Below are 24,565 nucleotides of genomic sequence, written 5' to 3'. Positions count from 1 at the left end.
TCTCCGGACATAACCAGAGTATTTTAAGATATTCCTCTCCAATGATGTGGTCAAATCTAAAATCGGTGGGTAGCTCGATTAAAACTTTTTAAAAAAAGACCATGATCATGAATGGACTAAAAAATGGTTAGTGCATTCATGAGGAGAAAATCGCAAATATCTTTCTATATTAGTACTTTGTTGTTAGAGATTGGCATTTCAAACTTGAGATGATCCAATAGAGTTGATGTTAGATTCACTAATTTCCAAACGTCAATTGAGGTACGGTTGTTCATTATGGCAAATCTCAATTACAAACTGATTGTGATTATTTAAATTAAACTGAAATCACTTTCAAATATAATAAATTGGATCAGTTCACGGTCCTTTATGTTATACTCTCCTTAAGACACTTTCCCTTGCAGAACGCCAAATAATTGCTTTTTTTTGTTTTATGGTTTATTTATTTACCAGATAAAAAACAAAGCTTAAAAACACTTTACGTAAAACAGGAAGTAAATTTTTTTGCTACGGAACTCTAAACTCGCGCTTGAAACGTATCTATGAAACTCTCCATTAAATTAGTTTTTTCCTTAGAGCCTTCTCTAAACGGAACCGATTTTGAGGATCTATTTTCTAGTTGTTCCGGATACGTAACGCTAAATTCGCTTTTGAAACCTTGCTAAGAACACTCCCAATTAAATTACCTTTCAAACGAAACGAAAAAAATAAAAATTGGATCGTCCATTTAGGCACTACGATGTCACAGACACACAGACAGACAGATACACATAGTTGTCAAACTTATAACACCCCTATTTTTAGTTCGGGGGTTAAAAATAAATTTTTGAGAAAAAAATCTGCTTATCTTTCATGGAATGCCTTTCAATTTCTATAGGTTGAAGTTTGTCGCTAGGTAATTATCAAATAGGCTTTGACTTACGTTTGAGAATAAAAGATCACCGTTTTCTAAATAGCTGCGTTAATGTAAACTTTAGAACCTAGTATAGGTTTCCATAGTTTTCTATGGTAAAATAATCGCGCGGGATGTGCAATATATTCACTTATAAAGTAAAACTTGATCGTTTAACACAATCCAATTTTGTCAATATCAATACAAAATAGTTATTTAGAGAAAATGATGAGGTACTCAATTTCCTATGAAGTAATATAATATAATATTATATACAACTTTCAAAATAATGATTTATACATGTCGGCATAGAGCATATTGAATAGTTTTGCGTATGTAGATACATACATATAATAACTGTTTTATATACATGTCATCAAAAAGGAACTAATAATAATTTGAAACATTAATAAAACTATATGTACATCATATACATTGTATACAGATATATTAACATAAATAATAATAACGAGCAAACGAACTAGTAGTACGAATTTATATATATGTATTATGTATGGTGGTGTTAGTAAATGTTGAAAGTCACCGCCTAAAAAATTCTTAGAAGTTGCAGATACTTAGAAAGTCGGTATTCATTGAATAATAAATTTAAATAAATATCCTTCAAAAAATTTACAAATGAAATTTACAAAATTTAAAAAACCCCCGGCAAATGCGATTTAATCCTTGTAAACCGATTTTTGGAAACTGAGTGTCGGTTCGCCAATTTAAGGGCTACGATGCCACTGAGAAACACACAGACGCACAGATAAACACTTTAAACTTATAACACTCCTTCTTAAATCAATATCAAAGTTATGGTCAAGGACATCAGATGAAATGAAAAGGACGCCTAGAGAGCTATCATTTTTTGGGACAAATTTTTGGATATTTTAATTGAAATTGAAATATTTGAGTTGACTTTGTTCTTTTGAATTATGGTTTTGAATTATCTAATTATTTTGCCATTTCACTTTTCGAAATGAATTGAGCCAGGTTTATTTGACCATTCATTTCCATAGTAATTATTTTAATGTCTATCTCTATATTATATGATAAATTAAGCTCATTAAATCTTACATTGAGCCCTATAAAGCAGATATCTCGAGAACTATAATTCGAAAAGGAATTCAGGCAGTATTATTTTGGGTAGGTTTAAATTAGATCGAAACTAATTTCTTTCATTTAAAATGATCTTAATTTTTCGATGCAATTCCATTGGTTTGTCCTAAATTTTGAATAAATTAATTAATCGCAAACTTTAATTTGAACTACAATTTTAACTTTCACCTTGTCGGAAATAAGAAAAATTTCAATAAAACACATAATTTATTACAAAAAATGATTTCTATTTTCGCCAATTCTTCCCTTCAATGCAAGTCAGATTTGTGACTGTTAACAGGCCTGTATTTATACAATAAACAATCTGTCTTTGTTTATTATTCGATTCTATCAATGTTTTTTAAACTCTGTGTATGCATATAATATCAAATGGTAAAAACATTTTAACAACAATTTTATTAAAGAAAATTAATTTAAATTGGTACTATCTTCAATGTTAATGTGAACACGTTTTAACAATAATTATATAAATAAAATAATATGTGTGTGGTACGGAAAATTAAATGAAATTTAGGATTATTCCTGTTTTGGAACGAACAACACACAAAAACAATTTACACGAAACTCACATATATAGCTTTTTACGTATAATAAAATAATTTTACTTGGAGTTTATTTCTTCAATTTCTGTAAATTTAATAGTTGTTACCATTGAGTTTTTATACATAGGTACCTACTTATAGGAGGGGAATATAACATTTTGATGTTAAAATTTATTTATCATTCATTATAGTTGACATTTTGTAATTTTTAATGTTCTCGTTACAATTATTTGTGCTCATGTTAAATAATTGTTTGATTCGAGTGTTTGAATAAGAATGTTGGAATTAGCGAACATTATGGTAAAAGAGCTGGCCACACACGAGTTAAGTCGGATGGGCAGGTCCGTAACTAGGACGTAGCAAAGGAGGCACACGCCAACGGCGCAACAAAAATGAGGTGCAAAATAAAAAGTATGTTTTATACGTAAAACAACAAGTTAAGAAAGAATCATGTAAAAGGCGATCATTAATTTACAATATTATAAATATCATAATTTGGTGCCAAGCAAAATAAAATTTTTTGGATTCTGATGGCGTCATAAAGTTAAAAAATTCGATTTTTTTGATAACACAAGCAAATTTGATCCTATCTTATTGAAATTTTTTTTGAAACCCACTAATTTTGGGTCATTTTTTCAGCTGTGATGTCAGTTTATCGCTAGTTATCACTTATGTGCTTAATTCCGGGACAGGACTCCAAATTATTGAAACCTATTAAAGCTACGTTAAATTTTGATCACAAATTTGTAGCAGTATAACCTAAATTTAATAGGATTACATTTTTGGTTTAATTGCCAAATTGGTACTTTTTGATACATTTTAATGAACAGCAAATAACTCCAATTTTAATCCAATTTTGTTTGTATTATTCTGTATTATTTATTTAATTTATTATTAACAAAATTTTGATTTTGGAGATTAATCAGTTCCTTATTCAAAATACCCTAATATCATTTACGAGAGTAATGAGTTTCTTAAAAATATGTTTTGCTCGAAAACGTAGAGAGAAATCGATTCTTTAATTTGATACCCTATCATTTCAATAAATAATAAACTGCAATTTATTAATTTAACTGAAAAAATTGAACAGATATTTGTAATTTAGATAATTTTTTGAGTTCGGATCACAGTTTGCTATATTTTTTACTTCATGTTAGTCAATTTGAGACCCAGTACACTGAAAATACAAAGGTTTATTTAGAACGTTTAAATTAAAACGAAACGTTGTATTCAAAAAGTAAATTGTTTGTTCAGTTTTTCCACAGATAAAAATTAGTAAACAGTAGAAGGTGAGTGTCTGCAAATATTTAAACAGGAATTTTTAAAACCTTTTAAAAATCATTCTATGAAAAAGAAACCCCCGGGGAGAATATATTAAAAACTGCGTTAAAGAACAGAATACCTAATAACGCATTGAAAATGCTTAACTATTCCATTGCAGTGAAGTACCTAACTTTTTAATAAAATAGAAACTAACATCAATAATTCATTAAATAAATAAAAATCTGACGCTTAGATATACGAATTTTTAAGCACAGTTTTGTTTTAGTAATTAACTAAACTTTTAGTTATTACCAAATATTGTTTTTTTAAGATTGTTTATGCTAATTTTAATTTCATTGTTCAAGCATGTCTTAAGAATGTTTCGTATCAATGGAAAAACAATAATTGAAACCATTTGTCAACAGAGTTTACAGCCAATGGAGATTAGCTATTTGGTAAAAGCTATCAGAGGTTATATAGAATAAAAGTAAAGCGGTTATACACAAAGATGCTTTCATAGTTTGAAGTCGGTAAAAAAATGCTTTATATAAAACGGTAGGTATTTACTTTTATTTTTATTTGTGTGTAAAAATCATTAAAAAAATTGAATTGAAATATTCCACATATGGATATGTAAATGCATAAATAAATAATATAATGAAATATTTTATACCCAATCCATTAATCAACCGCTACAATTTACTTCTATTATGTATTATGTGTTTGTATCTATCATTCTATTGTTTGTTATACAGAACATGTCTAGTTATAGTCAAATAAAATGAATTATAAAGATAGAACGTTTATGTAAAAATAGGCCCAGGTTATTAGCCCACCCCCCCTCTTTAATAGGCCAGGTTATTATTCCTTTAATAAAAATCAGGTTTATTTATTTACGATTTTTTGCAAATTTTTACGGGTAAACCCCTTTGAAAAAATGGAATCGATGAAACTCAGTGGATGGGGTAATTTTGACCCAACAAGTATAAATATCAGGTTAATTTAATGGGCGTACCTATAGAAAGTTACAATGTCAGCGAGTATCATGGGCAAAACTTATTTTCAAAGAGTTCCCAATCGAAAACTTAAAATCCATAAAAATGTGAACAAAAAGGAGTATTATTGAGGGATATAACGTGATAGTCTTTTTAAAAAGGAGAAATTGCCCAGAAAAGCTGGCATCTGCTAGTTTCAAAATAAATTTTGATTTTTTCCCTAATTTCCTTTCCTACAAGTGTAGACCGTCACCAAATAAGCAATGAGTATCATGTAATTTAAGAGTAATTAAGATTAATTAATTATCTAGAAAATTGCGTCAAAAATTGAAATTTATTTCACCAGTAATAATTAAAAAAAGTGAATCCTGGTAGAGTCTCAGTAACGACAAAGTAACATGTATGTAAAGATATTGTGCATTTCTAACGAAACAGAAAATGTCTTTTTTTCTTATTATTTTGCCTATTTGTTTTATTCTTATTAAAAAATTCACTTTATGTGGTTAATACAATTAGGTATAAACCTACCACATAATAGAATAGATACATTTTCACAACATTTATTTCATAAAACTGGTACAAAATAAAAAAAATAAAAAACATACAAACAAATGTAAAGAATATAAAAATAAATAGTTAAATTTATTCATGCAACAATAACATCATACATACATAATAAACTATGAAATTCTCGTTGAAAAAATCCTTTAAAACGACTGGAACCCCGACTCTCTGCTGCTCTTAAAAGTATGAAAACAAAATCGTGCTCTTAAAAGTATGAAAACATGAAATTATTTTCATCTAAAATTGTTATGATCTGTAAAATCGTCATCATAGTCTGGAGAATACTCAGTTTTCCACGTGACGAGAAAAGAGGTTTTGACGGAAATGAGATTTTTTTAGAGAGTCAATCTTTCATTTGATATCATTAAATTTTAATTTGTGGTTAGATCGCGACTTCATGTCCTCTAGAGAGCGCCATATTCAATTTAATGTGACGCTTATAGCCTATAACAATTGTCAAATTATGATAAGTAGTTTAGAAGTTAGGTGAGAACAGATGAACATACAATCATACAGGTCAAGCACCTAACCCTCGCCATTGTAGAGTCGGGGTAAAAATAAAAAATCGACGATAACGCTGAAATATCTTGTCATTTTAAAATCTAGAAAGTTCAAATTTCATAAAAATTCTCAGCTACTCACGCAACTATCAAGGTGAATATAATTGATTATACCCAGAAATACGATTTTCTTTTTAAGGCCAATATTTGCACATTTAAAGAACATTTTTTTGTTTTTATTTCCATTTATACTACGATTGTTTAATTGCAAAGAACAATGACAATATTGGCTTAAAGGATTTTGATCTGACAAAAAAGTAGCAAATAGCATGGTAATATTTATGATAAATTGTATATAACCCTCCTATGCATGACTAAAATTGAATATCACCTCCCATGACCTGCTCCCTCCCCCATTCACTGGAACTATATGTCTATTTGAGTAAAAAAATCTTTTTACAATTCTGAAATGAGAAATGTAATCAATTCTGTATTAAAACTCAAACGTAGTTTCCACTACAAATTTTGATAGATCTGTGCAGAGAACTTAATATATTATTTACCTACACTAAAAGTGTACCATTTGTGATAGAAGAGGCAGAAGATATCAACTGCTGGACCTTCATAAAAACTATTAGATAAATGAAAATATTTCTAATTCAACATATTCCTTTTCGTACATGGTGGAAAAATATTTTTAAAAAACGTATTGTATGGATGATATTAACTATGCCGTGACTATTGTTCTTATTAGTTAGTACATGGATAGATACTAACCTACTATCTATGTAGAAGGTAGTACAAAAAAGTACTAACATAATATATTGGTGAGTCTTTTTTCTAGTAATACTATTATTTAATACTGTATCACAATTATTGTTTTTTACTAGTTTTTATAAAATGAATGTATAAGTTGCATGTGTGGACATAACAAAATAAAAAATACATTAAATAAAAATTTAAAGAAATCCCTGCACAAAATCAGGCTCGATCGATTCGTTTGTGGCATAGCAGCTTTGAAATGGATAAACCCATTTTTATTTTTTTGTTTGGAAGGTAATTTGATCGAGAATGTTCTTAGTTATGTTTCAAAAAAATGTGCTCAGTCGTTTAAAGATACTTATCTTTTTGCTAGTTGATATGTGATACGGAATCCTAAGCTCGAAATTGAAATATAACTAACAGCACTCTCAATCAAATAACTTTAAAAAAAGACAAAATCGTTTCATCCACATAGGAGCTACGATGTCATACACAAACACAGGTACACAATTTTACAGACACGTTAAACTCATAACACCCATCTTCGTTTGTCGGGGATTAATGAAACAAAAAAACAAAGATCAAAGACACAAAATGATTTCTGATAGCGGACGTAAAAAAGCTTTAGTAAGTACTGAAAAAAACCAATTATTGTTTTTCATGTTGGAATATCAGCGAAAAAAAAGTATGATGTGGACATCTACATTAAGTACTTTCCAGATTGTAAACTAGTCTAAGAAATTAAAGAATAATAAAAAAAATATTTCTATTGAAAATTTAATCTATATGTTAGAGATTTTAATCTACAAATTATTCGCACGCAACTGCATGTTTATAAATTGTTTTTGTGTATTTGTTTTTTAACAAAATCTGTAAAAAAGTTTTGAAGATGATTTAAAATGAATCAGATATAGATAACTGGCACAGTTTACTCATGCACAAAGTTCTAACTTTGATAACGAAAATCTTATTTAATTAACGGGAAAAAAATTAACAAGGGGGCTTTTATTCTTAATAATCAAAATTTTATTTCATTCGGTTAAATATTAGATCTACGAACTTTGTAGCTTAAAAATGAAACTGCATAAATAAAAGCAATAAAATATTAAACCTAAACTCACTTCATATAGATCACGCTGTAATTTTGCGATAGATAAATGCACTATTTTACTATTAAACTATGATGCTATGTGTAATAAAAATGATTATGCTGGATTGTAATGAATTTAGTGAGCGATTTTAAACAATTGAAAGTTATGGAACATAAAAACAACAACAAATGTTTGCTAAAATTAAAAGTGAATTAATAGTGAGTTGCTACTAATTTTTGAAAAGAACAAAGTTCCTACCGGGTGCCCACGACCCATCTTTTTTTAATAGAAGGCACTTTCTAGTTTCGATCACTCTTTTCGATTAGCTATCTAGCCCGGTGGCAACTTGAATTCTTATCAATTTCACTATATCACCGACTACTTACGAAAGGTTTTGGTTAACTATTAGGTTAGGTTAGGTTATATTGGCTGTCCATGAAGGGCACACTTAGGCTATAGAGCCCATTGTGATACCATTATGTGCGTTACCACCTTTCCGCTGATAATTTCATTTATCAGCTCCTCAATTTTAGAGGCTGAGTGCACCTCCTTCATGCATATACCATGCACTACACCAGCCTATCACAACTATTAATTAAATTAATTTTGTTCGGACGGCGGGAATCGAATCCACTACCCTAAGCATACCGCGGACGGATTTTGGTTAACTATTAGGGCAGAAAATACTAGAGTTTTTGACGCTTTCTCTCTATTTTCATCCATTACTCCGTATGTCTCTAGTCTGCCTGTTTTAAGAATTAAATAGGTAGTACTCTTTTTGTGCCCTAATAACTTGCCTTTCATTTCTTTACATTCCTATCTTTTCGGACTTTTCTTTCGACACTGTCATCAGTTTCTCCTAATCTCACTATATATACATATGTATATGTACTCTTGTACATATTAAAGTAGGTAAAGCAGTTATTTATTATTATGTTATATACATATATGACGTCCATTTTTATTTATGTATTTGCAACAAACAACACAACAACTTTTCTCTAGGTAGTTACCTACATATGTAGGTAGGTATGTACACCATCTACCTTATCCGTTTCTTCACGTTGTTGTTCATTCATTCTTCTATAACACATTTCTCTCTAGGATATTGTAATAAAAGTATATTATTATATACACGCTTTTATGAAAAGATATTTATTTACTGCATCATAGAAAGAACAGAAAATAAGCATACAATATGTATCTACAATTGCATAGACTTTTATTTAGAAAATTGTTCTTACAGAATGTTAGAATGTTCCAAGGAAAATTTAGTGTGTAATATATGTGAATGAATGCCTCTTTAATCAGGATATTAATTAATCAGATTGCTGCTATTTTTGATTCAATGTCGCTCATAATCAAATTTCTTGTGCTACTCCGGTATGTCAACATTGGCTAAAACAGTGTGGCACAATATCTCTCATTTCTGTAATAGTAAATAAAGGCAAGAGGGCAACTGAAAACGTCAAGAACTATGCTAATGATAGGATAAATGGACAAATAGACTATACAGGCGATGAATGTCGAGTGTTATGCCAAACGTTTAAAATTGGCTGAGTAGACTTTTAAAAGTTGATTTCTGACATAAGCACTCCTTTTATTAGGTCTTAGTAGGATAAGTGACCTATCAGTAGATAAATGCATAAAGCAGTAAAATATCCAAGGTATTCTGTAATTGATTGCAGAACTACAGAACTAAATATGCTTATAAAAACGAACGAAAGAGTTATTTACCGAATTTCAATCTGAGGCCCCCTTTTGAGATAATTAATCAAATCAATTAATAAATATATTAAATGAAAAAGCACTCAGAAATATATGGGTATCTTTATCGTTTCATTTAATTATCAAATTACCTATTTCCCTTTTTTAAATTTTTATTAAACCCAACCTAGTAACCTGTGTGTATTATTGAGATAGATAATTTCATAATTAAATGAAACGATAAAGTAATAATTGTTGTCTTTATCGTTGCATTCGAGAATCAAATTATCTTTCTCACGTTTGAAAAATTTTTATTGAACCCCATCCAGTCATGATAAAAATATCCTTCTATTTCTAAGTGCTCTATTATTGGATAAATTTATTAATAGATTTGGTTAATTATCTGGGAAATTAGGTCTCAGATCGAAAGTTGTTGTTGAGATTTTTCGGTCGTTTTTCAGTCAAGAGTTCTGCAGTCAATTGTAGAACCTTTATACTAATTTTCAAACAACTACAGTTTTTTCAACGAGTTGTAAGTGGTTATTATCTTATTTTTTTGACCAGGAGGGAATGTTTGATTGGCACTATTTGGTAATTATCATTAAAGGTCTTGCTATAATCTTTTCAAAAGTTTTTACTTTTTAAAAGAATAAAATGGTGGGAGCGCAGTGTAACTTAGCTACGTACATGCATGAATTAATGAAAAAAATGAAATTTTGATGTTAAATTGTAACAAATGAAAACAAACAATTGACTGAGTTAATTGTTAAAATACTATGTATAGACATTGTTGATTACACTGCCACATTACACATACATACATGCCAAACATGCGTAATTGATATGCCCATATAATGCATACTATAAAATTTGCGCCCTCACGGAGAAATAGTGATGTTTACGAAAAAATGTTTTAAACAAAAGGTGTTTATTTTTTTTAAGGAATATATTTTACTTTTAACTTTTGTTCGATCTCTAAAGGATTACAAGATTTTTTTTTAATTTTAAGGCTTACATAGGTCAAGACCCAATTGACCCATGTTGCTCAATTCGAACACACAAACTCGACCACACTTTTTATGTCCTAAGTACGCTATAAAAATTTCAACTTTTTGTTTTTGAGTTATCGTGATGACAGACGGACTACCGGAAATGGACTAATGTGATTTTATAAACACTTATAGCAAAATTTTGTTCATAGCATCAATATTTTTAAGCGTTATAAACTTGGGACTAAACTTAGTATACCTTGATATATATTATACATGGTATAGTAAGTGTTTTAATAAATTGCGTCTTTTCGTTATTGAATCTATGAGCAACCACCAATAAATAAGATATCTTATTTCCAACAATAAATTGAGTGTTGACTTGATTTTTTATTGACTAGTAAATTTTTTCTTTTGTTACACATAATAGTTTACGAGTAGTAAATATAATAACATTATACGTATTGTTAGGATATATATATTAAATTTATTATTCACTTTAATAATGTTTGCCGTCAATAAAAAAAAAAAAAAGTTAAAAATGACATACTTTAATAAAATTATTATTATTTTTTTTTTTGTATTTTATTCTTAAAGTTGATTTTTGAATTTTTTATAGGTAGGTGTGCGCGATTATATGTTTGTGTGAGGGTGGATGCGTGGGTTTGCAGTGTATTTCATATTAATAAAAAAATTATTTATTAAAATTAAAATTATTCATATAATATTTGAACAGATGTTCTATTAATAAAATTTGAAAAATAAACCAAAGATTTGGGATACGTACTAGCTTTAATTGTAAAATTTTACAATCAATTGTATGTATCATATTTTGTTTCCAAAGAAATGAAAAGTACAAAATTTTTATTAATTTTCAAAATAAAAAATATTTTCGTATTTTTTAATCAGTTTTAATGAAAAAAGTATTCTTGTGATTTTTTTCTCTAGACACTTAGTTATCGAAAGCATAACCACAAGCTGTACCTTCAATCACTTAAGACTTTTAAAGTTTCAAACGTGGTATTTCTCATAAAAAAGTGTATTGGTTAGAAATTTTCTTTCGTCAATATTGTATAAACTTTTTATACATAATCTAAATTAACAAGATTAAAATGATGGCTCATTTGTGTTCAACTACATTTATTCATTCATTCATTCATTATTGTAGTACAAACACTAAAAAGACAATGTTATCATTATCTTTCATACTTTAGTGTCATTTTATTATTGTTGTAGATACCTAAAGAGAGGCATCGTTATTATTACTCAACAATTCTCTTACCCACCACAACTTATTTTACTCTATTTACGTTAAAAAGCGAAAAATATGGGAAAATTGCCAACGAGTACACATCTTTTCTTGTTGCAACGATGTTTACAATTTACTTTGTCACCTTAATATTCTTCTATTCATAGTAATATTTGTTTCTAGTGTTTCTAAGGAAAAGACAAGACAAGTGTAAAATGTCTCTGGTATTATATCGATTTGTAAAAGTTTTTTATTTAATGTTTGGAAAAAGCACAATTTTTCCATCGTTTTATCGTCTTGGTATAATGTCTTTTAACGTGTTTACAGTCGAAATATCGTCTTATCTTATATCTACGTTATATTTGTAACTTGGTAAGAATTTGAAGTAAAACACAGCAGAGCCGTAAACCTACTTCCAGTTATTCCCATTTTATGGTTATTTTTAAGATAAAAGTCTAATGAAACTGGTTGGAGAATATACTGGAAACTGATTTGGTATTCTTTCGAATATCTATCGAAAATCATGATTTTTCTAATTGGAGCGCCTTTTATTAACTTATTTCCGTATCTAGTTTTTCCCATGTCTCGTGGTTTCAATACTAGTTTCTGAGAAATTTTTATTGAAAAAGTATTTTGGATTTTTAGATAAGACAGCTGAATATCATCCATTTAGAAACAAATGAAGTAGTTTTTTTTTCAGACTGATACCGATCATAAAATTACAATTTCGTCTGCTTGTTGTTCCTCGACCAGCCTGAGGTTTTTTTTGTTTTCGTATTACAATGGTCTTTGTATTACTGTACAAAGACAAAGAAAAGTATCATTTTCGAGAAAATATGTTGTTTACATAATGAGTACATAGTTTCTTCATCCAGGATACTTCGATACTTTAATTTTTAGCAGTTAAATATATATTTTCATGAATTAATTCATTATTGAGATCGTTGATGAAATATTTGTTTGTTTTAAGAATATTCACAGCCAAGTCAACGGGCTTGATTCAAGTCAGGAATTTTTTTGTGTCGTCTTAAAATAATCGAATTTAAATTAATTAAACTTATCTTTTTGCCCCATATTACCCTTTACATTATGTGTTTTGTATTGTTACCTTGACATAACGATCCATCTACCTTTCTATGCGTCGTTGAAAAGCATGAGTAATTAACGTGTATATAATATATACTTAACGCATATAATATACACAAAACAATAGTTGTTTTTATTCTAATGAGAGTAAGAGATTGTTGTGATAGATGTTTCTTTTATCTTACTCTTTGTTTAAATAAAGTAGAATTGATGTAAAAACATAAAAAACTATACAATGAAATAAAATGGTTTTTCATATAATATGTTTGAACTTTTAAGGTTATGAGACTTTGTGATGTCTCATGTGCACATTAATTTCACGTCAATTGGTATTTATACAGAGGTAACGGTTGGAAATCTTCATCATTGGATTTGAATTAATCAAATAGCATTCTATCTATGTGTTCGATCTTTCTTCTTTCAAATAATGTTCAAATAGAAAAAAATTTTCACTTGAATTTCTTTAACTTGGGCTGGATGTTCAAGCAATATTAAAAACAAGTGAAAACAAACAATTGACTGAGTTAATCTTTGAAATGCTATGCATAGACAGTGTTAATTGCTCTGTCACATTACACATACATGTATGTCACACATACATAACTGATAATCCTATTTGCGGGTAAACAGTGAGTTAACGAAAAAATGTTTTAACCAAAAGTTGTTTCATTTCTTTATAGAGAACATTTTTTAAACTTAAACTTTTGTTTTATCTCTAACGGTTAACAAGACGGGTCCTACGGACTCATTTGACCTATATTGCTCATTTACTAACTTGACCACACTTTTTACGTCCTGAGTAGACTGTAAAAATTTCAGCTTGATATCTTTTTTCGTTTTTGAAGCGTAACAAACTTGGGACTTAACTTAGTATACCTTGATATAAGTTACATATATAATAATTTTCATACATGGTATAATAATTTTCAGGCTGTTGTCTTAACTACCACAGAGCCAGTGTTTCGTAATAGCCGCAACGATTTTGCTTATAGAAACCATTTGAATCGATATAAGATCTTCAAAACGCCTACGATTGTACTCAAATCATATCTATCTTGTAGTACCACAAGTAGATACCTGGCTACATTAATTGCTACAAATTTCCCTATTTTTGTACATTTATAATTTTATTCTGAGATTGTTAGTTTAGATCGTTAAATCATTTTCAAATTCACTCCATTACCGTTAATAGGTGTTATGAATTTTCTCATGAAAACTTTACAATGTCTAGACCCACTAAATGAAGTGTGTGATAATTCATTTTATATACATATATACTATATTGAATGAGTTTGTTTGTGTAAATGCGAAAACATGACTCCCACGTGAATAACGTTGCCCTATGTAACTTTGTTATTATGCTCTGACTCTTTATTTTCGACTACACATATGTCTACCGAATGTTAGGAATATCATGTATGCGGCTATATTTGTGTGTATTTAATTACGTATATCATAAAATATATTTAGAGATAATATCAAAGCCAATAAAGCCAATACATTGATCCTTGGTTGGAAAACAAACCCATGGGTCTCAGGCCGTTCCTTTGCAAATCTCGCTTTTAAAAAATTTTTGCTTTTTTGGTCAACATGACGGAACAGTCAACGTTTTCGATATCGGTTACCAAATAATGTATAAAATCGACTTATATTAAAGGGCTCCTTGGAATAGAAAGTTATTACAAAGCCATTTGCAAAAGGAATTCAGATCTGCTCTAAATAGATACGACCTAATTTTCAAAATCCTGAATCTTCACGATGTATAGTTTCTGAATCATTTCTGAAACGTTACCGATTCGAGTATTTTATTTACAACATTAACAGTTTCGGTAAAGGTTACTTCGTTATAGCAGAATTTGAATTTTAGAACGATTGGAATTTATAAATTTTTTCCAATCGAAGCAAATTTTATGGAAAAAAATTTAGACGCTTTAATGTCCACAATTTTAGATTAGTCTGATTTAAATTTTTCTCTGGCTCGGGGAGGTAATGTAACGATGTTGTATGTACATTCGATACATGAGATATTGCTTTTTAAACAAATATTACCGAAGCAACGCCTGTTGTTTGTACTCCACCCTTGCGGAATAAATTTTCTAATATAGTTCTTTGGTTTTATTTCGTTTTGTTTTTTGATTTCAACAATATCAATGCTGCCTTTTTTCTCTGAAAGGCTTACATTTTCGATAACATATATTTGAAAATCGGAAAATGTACAAAGGAGTTTAGAAAGGAAAAGAAACTTTTATAATAATAAATTGTAATGCCTATGCAGGTCTTGCATGGAAAATGTTTTTTTGTCTTTGTAAAACGTTAAAATACGTACTGACAAGAAACAACTAGAAGGTGTTTAATTTGGCAACAAGATCTTTTAACATTAGTCTCAAAATCGAACTCTCTAGTTAGTACTTTTTTCCTATCATAATCCACAATCCCGTTTTACTAAGTGTGCATATATGGTTTAATTTGACCCCCTTGGGGATAATATGATAATATGCCCCTCCGTAACTTGGTATTGTTTCTGAGTTTTTCATTTGCGTACCTACCAGAATAACATGAATATTGTATGTAAAAGGCTTTACTGTATATAAATTTATTTATTAAATGTGATGGATCGTCATATTCTGAAAATTAGTTTGTATAATAAATAATCCCCAAAAGATTTTAAAATTTAAATTAATGCTGTTTATGTTTATAAATTATAATAAATTTTAATTTATAATATTCCAGGAAAATAAAGTACAATAATCGAAGTTTTGAAGGTAATAAAACATGCGGATTTTTACTTTAAAAGAGCATCAATTTTACGATAAATATTTGTATTTTAACTTTTGTTGAAAGAGATACAGCGCCAGCCCAAGGGTAGAGAAAGTGGAGCAGTCGCTCTAAGCGGCAGGTAGCAAGGGGCGCAAAAATGCCAAATACGAAATACAATTTCGCATTTCAAGTGTTAATTATAATCAATAATTTTCAATAATTATTGAAAAAAAAAGTTAATATTTGGAAAAGAAGGCACCGAGAGACGATCTCGCTGTATCTTGATTTGATGATACGAAAGAGCAAGAGGCAACAATCTTCGAATGCTTATAACTTCTTCGTTTTAGAATCAATTTAACAAGTCTATATATATCGAAATGCCGACCTATTTCCTTGCTAGATTCCGGTCAACAGGATGAAATAAGAATTTTAGTCTTTTTGATAAAGAATCACATCCCATTATATTATGATCATATATTTCAATGATACAGAAATTAATAACAATATATGCTAGAAGTAAGTATACTTAAACTTTTAGAGTAATTGTTAACTTACTGTGTATTATATACCAATTATTTCTTCATTCATCTGGATGAGTTTGTACAAAGGATTGAGTATGTTATTATTGTAAGGCTTAGGTACTACAAACAATAGACTTAGGTAATCTACTTCAAATCTTAAGATATAAATCATATCTCTAACATTATACATATAACATTAGATATATTTACATTTGTAGGCAAGGAAATCGCGTCATTAAATGTTCAATTTTATCAAGCAGACTAAAAAAAAAAATTGGATTTGGACGTGCTCACTTGGACGTTAATATTCTTATAGGAAGTATACATTTCTTGAGTCAATGATTTCAATAATAATTTAAAGAAGCTAAGTATTTGACTAAAGTGAGAAATTAAAAATTTTGTACGATCCTTGTGTAATAGTTTTTTTCTGGTCGTACTCAAGTCATTCTTTTCTGATCGGACTAATCCTATGGTGATGTGACTTTGTATTAGGATAGGTCAGGTTATATTGGCTGTCCACGAAGGACACACTTAGGTTATAGAGCCCATTTTGATACCATATATGTGTTTTACCACCTTTCCGCTGATAATTTCATTTTTCGGCTACTCAATTTCAGAGGTTGAGTGCAGCTCCTTCATGCATATACCATGCACTACACCAGCCCATCACAACTATTAATTAAGTATTATTATTATTAATATTGTTGCGACGGTGGGAATCGAACCCGCTACCCTATGCATACCGTGGACGGAATTGGTTACGCCTTAACCAACTTATAACCTTTGTATTAATAAATGATAAAAATACTATTGCTTATATTTCAATATTCTCTAGGCGGCCAAATTCATTGCAACTCCTCCAAAAATTTGCATTATGTTCACTAGAATGAAGCTAGATGTCGACAGTATATTCGCAAGAATTCCTTACCACATAGAGAAAGCTAAACGGTTTTAACATCCAAAATTTCGTTAAAGTGTGGGCTAATTCTGACTGTCAACAAGTTTGGCATTTTTATCCGACGACTTGTTCATCAACCCATCATCCAAAGATTTGTTCAAAAACATTTCTTAGATTAATGTTTCTCTTAAAAAATTACTGCTACATGACATGGCAACTATTGCGTAGGCTCGTTTTCGTGGCCTGTGCTCGATTGAGTTTTAAATATTCTAACCGAACCTTGGATTTCTGCTTTTTTCTTCACATATTATTGTAGTCCTATATTTTGTATACATCATTTTTCTTTAAATTCTCATTAAATATTTGTTAGAACGATTTCTCGCGAATGAAGAGTTCGTATAATTTATCGTTATGAATGTGGATTAAAACAAAACATGATTTGAAAATCCTAATCCAAAACCGAATAATTTGATTATTCAATTTTGGTGTCCACAAGTGTATATTATATGAGTACCAACTCATAGATATAGCAAAGGTACCAAACATAATAAAATTTACAATACTTGCATATAAAGTGTTTTATTTAATATTAATGATTGTTATTTTTAGGCGTAGATGTGGAAAATGGAAATAGATAAACGTGAAATGATACATTTAGTGAGAGTAATGTGTGATATAGACCAGAGGATGGGAAGGGTTGAATAAGGAAATTAATTGTTCTTCTTACATTAATTGTTAGAAAGTATGTATTCTGGTGGTTTTTTGGGGTTGGATAACAAACTATCTATTTAACTATCTTTGAAGAATATTAATGAATTTATATTATGTATGAAAGTTGGTGGGTAAAATATCCACATATATGATTTCACGACGTGTGGCATTTGTTGAATTAAACAACCAATTTTTTCCATTTTGGTTGTTTAACCTAATATTTATAGAGGTAATGTTTTCTACGCAAAAATTTGATCATGAGTTTTCAACTGATCTTTATACCTTAACGTAGTTGGATCAAAAATTTAAGAAATAATCAAATCTTTAAATAAAAATAATTAAAATTCACACCTTAATGCACACGCTGTTAAAAGACGAATACAATTAACGCCTAACATCAGAGAATAACAATTAAAAAACGACTTTTTTAACACACGTAGCATGAGAGAAGCGTGGAAACATCACCATTTTTTTAATTTTTTCCAGTGAAGGAGACTTACCGTTTGGAAAAAAGAAACTAATATTAGGAATAGTATTATATTTTGAATTATCAGAGGTACAGTGACAGTAAAAAAAAACTTGATTTATAGCCTATTATAGTGATATGTACACACGTATAGCATGGATAACGGTTTCAGGCAAGAATTACGGCTTCACAAATTAATTGTAAGTCGCACATATTTTTTTTTGCATTTTTTAAATTTTAATTATTTTTAGTAAGTTAAGGAGATAAAATTTGTCGTATAAAGGGAACGTGAAGTATAGTTGATAACAAAAATTTCATTATCGTGTTTACCGATTAACTTGTATGTTCAGTTCTCTTTCAATCAATGTTTCTACTTTATAGTTGAATATTCTCGATTCGTTTCCAAGCCTTATTACACTTAATAATACATAATATAGCAAAATGTTTACGTACGTTAAAAGGCAACCCTAATCAACACTATAAATAATGTTGTAAAGATGATGTTTTTGAATGTTTTTGTACCAATTTTGTTCTAAGACAATTAATTATTACGTATTATATTTGGCAATACAATTTTCGACTAAGCGCTTTAGGGTTTAACATTCTATAATGCAACAAATAATACACAAGCGCTTGAAACTAAATCAGTCTCTAGAGAATATTTGAAACAATGATAATTGTAATCAGCAGTTTGGATGTCAGGATTAAACTGTATTAAATTATTACAACTGCACAACTGCAAATTAAATAAATTTATTATAATCGGGATTACTTATTAATTAAATTAATTTTTTTTTATGTTTAATTTTTAGAAACTTTCGACATAGATGGGTTTCTTATGAAAAATGTACTGAAAAGTAGTGTTTTTATTTTCATTTACTAGAATGAAATATTTTCTCATTTCATTAATAGAAATATATTAATGGAAAATTATTAATTACACGGCCAATATATAAATCGTAAGATTATCGACTCTCCGACACATAATTATATACAAAATTATATATTATATACTTGTTTGACGAAGTCAATTTAATTGTAAAAGAAAATGAAATCTACTGCACCGAATACGAGGTGTGAAATATATGAATAATGAATATACAACGAAAAAAAGAAGCATATTTACCTGTCTACTAAAGTCAATATTGGTTCTCACTGTTCGATGATACAGTGGTTGTAACGGCCTGGAATTATTTCCTAATGGAGCTTTCGGCGTATCTTCTGTACCCTGCATTAATTTTCGTAGGGCATAAAGCTGTGGACATAAAATTTTCAGAATTTATTACGTTTTTGTTTAAAAAAGTACAGCACAAATTTTCGAATTAGCTAATTGATTGAATATATTAATAATTAATCAATTTTGATGGGCTATGAGGCGATTGTTATCAGAACTAGTTTATTAAAGCCCCTGAAAGTTTCGTTTATACTTCAAGCTTTTAGCTTTCTATACAGGGCGGAAAGCTAATTGTCTGTCAGGAATTGTGTCCACGGGGCTCTGCCCAGTTAAACTGAAGCATTTCTTACATAAAGTGGTTTATATCAATTCATAGACACTGAATGTTATCCTTAAATAATTTTTAAAATGCAAGAAAGTATTAACAAAAAAGTTGTAAATTTTCTTACCTCTTGTTTACTAATATAAATAGGTTTATTAAGTATAATCCACACTGTGGTCTCCCAACAACCCGGATGCGTTGTACTTCCCTCGTACGTCATAAATTGATCTGTTCGTGGCAGTAAATTATGTAACAATAAATGTCGAATCTCTGTTGATTGACCTGAAACAAGTAGAAACACATATTTTTATAATTTAATCAAATCGTAAAAGTAAATAAGAATTACTGGCAAGAGAATTTTTCAAAATAAGAAAAAAATAAGACCATATTTTATTTCAACATTCGTTTTTTTGCGATGTACGGAGGAATTTTTTTATAGGTCTCATTAAACAACATAGGAAAAACTTAGTGTGCCTTTTTTATAACTTTCTAAGAGAAAGTTGAAGTATCTACCCTAGAAACCGCAACAAAAATATGCTGGTAATGTTTTTAAGAGGCTTTTCGTTTTTTCTTTCTCAGGCAACTTCCACGTTCCCTCACAAAATCATGCCCTTATTTCATTTTTCCACTCGTAAGATTTACATCGTAATTTTGTCGGATACTACTTATGTTTCGAAGCCGTATATTTTAGACACGGTTTACTCGCAAATATTCCTTCTTTTTTAATCAGCTGCTTGATCTGTTACCACGTTATAGTGTGATTTAAGTTATAACAGACATCATCAAATAGTTGATGACGTCCATAAATAATGACGCCCTTTTTCTCAGTATATTGATAGTCGGAAAAGCTTTCTTTTATGGCCATCTGGTGATAAAATTTTAGAAAAAAATTTTGTAAAAATTTCTAATAAGCCTTCTTTGAAAACTTGGAAATTTGACGACAGTATTTGTAAAGAATTCTTCATGATTTAAACCTTTTAGTCATAAATTTCGAAATCTAGTGGTGGGGATATGCTTGAGCCATGACTTCATTTCGAAAATAATCTCCGCTAACTGCAGCATTTTATAAGGTGTGCACAAAAATATCGTTGTTTTTCTTCCAAAGCTCCCTGCAGCTAGAAAAAGATGATACCCCGCCTTTAAGAATATTGACAAAATACCCATTAATTTACCGATATTTGATGAAATCCTGCTGTTAAAACTTCGACTACCTTGAGTAGTTTATAAAATATAATTTTAGTAATCAACAAGTGAAAACAAACAATTGGCTGAGTTAATTGTTGAAATACCATGTAGTTTTGATTACGGAATCGTTTTTTTACGTCATGTAAGTAGATAGCCACACAGAACTGATATTCTCATATAATAAATACTATATAATTTGCACCTGATTTGCGCCCTAAGGAAAAACATGTTTATGAAAAAATATTTCAAACAAATGTTGTTTCTTTTTTTATAAGGAACATTTTCTACACTTAAACTTTTATCTACCTCTAACGGTTTACGAAAAGACCCAGTTGACCTATGGTGCTCATTTACAAATTCAGACGTCCCGAGTACTCTATAAAAAGCTTGATATCTCGGTTCGTTTTTGAGTTATCGTGTTGACAGACAGACGGATGGACAACCGAAGATGGATTTCTTAGGTGCTTTTATGAACACCTATACCAAAATTTTGTTCGCAGCATCAATAATTTTAAACTTTGGATTAAACTTAATATACAATGATATATTTCATGTATACATGGTATAAAAAGTTACAGGTGTACCTTCTACAAGTCATATCGACTACAACTTGTTTTTCTTTACTGTTCATAATAAAAAAAAATTTTATATTGCGACTATTCACAGACTTACTGTTATATCTAATATTTCATTTTTGTCATATATTATGTTTGAGAGCATAGTGGAGTGTATGGTGTCGTTCCGTTTTGTTGTTACTTGATATCTACTATAGCGGACGTTTTAGGTTCTGATGTGACGATATATACCAAACATACGTACATAATACATCTTATGCCATTAGCTTTTTGCAGAAAAAAAAATATACATATAAAAATCACAACAGAGCATCTGTTTTATCTTTCATTTTTTGCCATTGCGTTATAATTTTTTTTCTTTTACTTCTGTATATGGTTAGAAAAAGATATTTTCGAAGAGGCTACCGAATAGTGAAGGCACCTTAGATTATTTTAAACTATGATTTAATGAATATTTAGAGAATAAAGTGATGTCCTTGCCCCTCTTCCAAAAAAAATTAATAGAGATCAATCACCGAGAAAGTAAATCAGTCTACAAGATATCTTAAACGTTCTCAACGCGCGGTCTTAAACGTATCTCAATGATCTTACATTTTGTATTTAGTACATATAGCTCGATTTGACTATCGAAAGTTTTGGATATAATCATTTCCATGATACCCTGAACCTGCTTCAAAATTACGATCTACAATATGATCAATAAGCTTTACCTTGCTAAAAATCAAAAATTCTGAATAGCATATGTAGTTCGACACAAAAATTATGTTTGCATCTTGTAAAAGTTGGACTCAATTGTAAGAATTGTTGGTTTGATTATTGCATAATGCCTACTTCTTATGGACTTAAAAATATTGAATCCGTTCTTAAAAATCCCACTGAAATTATATAAGCACAGAAAAGCAGACACTTAAGACTAATTTCTTTAAGAAAATAAAAACAGCATTTGAATTCAATTCGTAAATATGTTCATATATGCCGGTCGTGAGAGTAGCTTAGCTCCATGGTATGCCTTTTTTTTATTTAGAAACTAACATGTTACACTTTTGGCCTCATTTATTATTTTACATTCTTCATTTCATGTCGTATATAGAAATCTTTGCTCACCACACTTTCTTTCCCTGTGTATCTTTATGATTTAATGGAGAATTTTATATGTTTGTCATTTGTTTTTATTTATTTCTTACATTTAAATGTAATTAAGACGTTAATTGTAGACAAACAAATAGAAAACTCAAGTTTCTTTAAAATTAACAGCCATCGCAATTTTATTATAATTTATGAACCTTAAAACGGTTGAAACTATAGAACGGAACCTTGGTTTTACATTTAGATGTGATTCAACACTACTGCAAATAGTAAATAGTGCAGTAGAAAATTCTTCCATGCACAAGCTTATATTTCATCAAAGTGCTTATTCCCTCTTCTATACAAGTATACTTGCCAAGGTTAGCCGAAGTAAAGCACTCATTACCACAATTTTGTCTTATTTTACAAGTTGGTACATCATTGCTATGATTGACATTGAAGTGCCAACTACGGCAGTTCTCTGTGCCTTTGGATAGTACAATTATATTCTCGTTCCTCGCTTGACAATTTTGATACTTCGCAAGATTGTGGAAGAGGGTTATAGAGCTGGAGTCAAGCGTAATATTGACTGAAGCAAAGGTAGAGGATTTGACAGATTCTCAGATCAATATTCCGTAGAGCTTAAAGCCCCACGCCATGAAAATATTAGTAATGAAACAAATAGGCTCTCAAATTGCCAGGCATTTTGAAATGACTGAAAAATACTACGCGGTGACTGATTAAATTGCCTAATGTACTCGTTTAGTAAAATTTTATTAAGATATTTTACAATTACGTTGGGTTTCCACCTCTCACTTTTGCATAAAATAAAAGGTGAACTTTTTTTGGCATGCAGAGTTTGTATAAGTAGCATAGAAATAGCATCAAAAGTAAACACCTCTTATGTGAATTCAACTTTCATTCGGTAAACAGATGGGTGAACGTCGATCCTTATTCGGCTCTTAGATTATTATCACACGTAGGTATATCGTGCAAAACTTTATCTACGCTTCTAAAATGTATTGAACATAAGAGAAGATCGATAATAACTTGTTATAAATTTAAAGTTTGACTGTAATTTGGTTTTACTTTGATTAGTTGAAGATGCGTGCAGTAACAAACGAATGACTGGGCTAAGTAGTTCTCATCTCACGGGCAGAGATAAATATATTCGTAATGAATTTATTACTATTTTAATAAACTACCTACAACAAATTATCAAATATTCCAATCAAAATAATTTCAAATAAACAAGGTTTGGTATTCAAAAATCTCTATCTCTATATATTATAAATGGGAAAGTAAGCATGTTTGTTTGTTTGTGACGCTTTCACGCTCAAAATAGCGAATAGTTTTTAGCTCATGCTTCAGAATAACATATGAGATATAATTTATAAAGATATATTAATAAAAACTTATTATTTTAAAATTAATTTAATTTGACATTACCATAAATTACAGATTTCTGTAAAAATAGTCAATATAAAATATCTCACGGTCATTTTTTCTGATATACTCAATGAATAATTACGACAATCACACATTTAAAAAAATAGAAAACCATACACATATTTTAATTTTGTGTAAAACAATCCTTACCATTATTTCGAGTGTTATAGAAAGGAGATAAGCGAGAGCAATCTTTATCATTTTTTACTTTTAAACCCAGCGAAGCGAGTGGGTATCACTCTAGTATAATCATATACCATTAGTTATATTATATTCTATAATACAAAACATGAATAAAAGCCTTTTTAATAAAATTTATAATTTATTCATTAGTATTATATAATATAAAATATTTTTGCTATATATATAGTTTCGCTAAATATCGAAATTACCATATAATATTTCAGTTATAGATGTTATTTTATACTTGCTAATTAACAATGTCTATTAATTTTCAACATTTAACGCCAACCGTTCTTGCCGTGCCGCGCCTTTTATATGACCGAATTTAATTAAAATGTCTAGACATAGTTTATAGGTCAATGTATAGTAAATAGGTACGTATATATTGCAAAAGCTATATACAATATCGAGATTTTTGATAGAAATTTATTGAAAATTATATGAAAAAGTTTTCCAAAGATTACAGTTTTAAGTTAATAGTTTTTAAATATCATTTAACT

At 29.3% G+C, this 24,565-nt stretch overlaps 1 protein-coding gene across 1 annotated transcript in view; it reads right to left on the bottom strand.

Annotated features, from left to right (window-relative positions):
• The window catches only part of LOC123298003 (carbonic anhydrase-related protein 10), a 437,349-nt gene that overhangs the window by 5,876 nt on the left and 406,908 nt on the right, over positions 1–24,565 (bottom strand). The window contains exons 7-8 of the mRNA XM_044879852.1: positions 19,736–19,890; positions 19,239–19,367 (exon numbers count right to left, since the gene is read on the bottom strand). Of these exons, the coding sequence (XP_044735787.1) occupies positions 19,239–19,367; positions 19,736–19,890 (284 nt within the window). The remainder of the gene's footprint in view (positions 1–19,238; positions 19,368–19,735; positions 19,891–24,565) is intronic.

Source organism: Chrysoperla carnea, chromosome 4, assembly GCF_905475395.1.
Source record: "Chrysoperla carnea chromosome 4, inChrCarn1.1, whole genome shotgun sequence".
In the NCBI taxonomy this organism is placed as follows: domain Eukaryota; kingdom Metazoa; phylum Arthropoda; class Insecta; order Neuroptera; family Chrysopidae; genus Chrysoperla; species Chrysoperla carnea.
The sequence above is the reverse complement of the archived record's forward strand: the minus strand, read 5'-3'. Positions and strand labels throughout refer to the sequence as shown.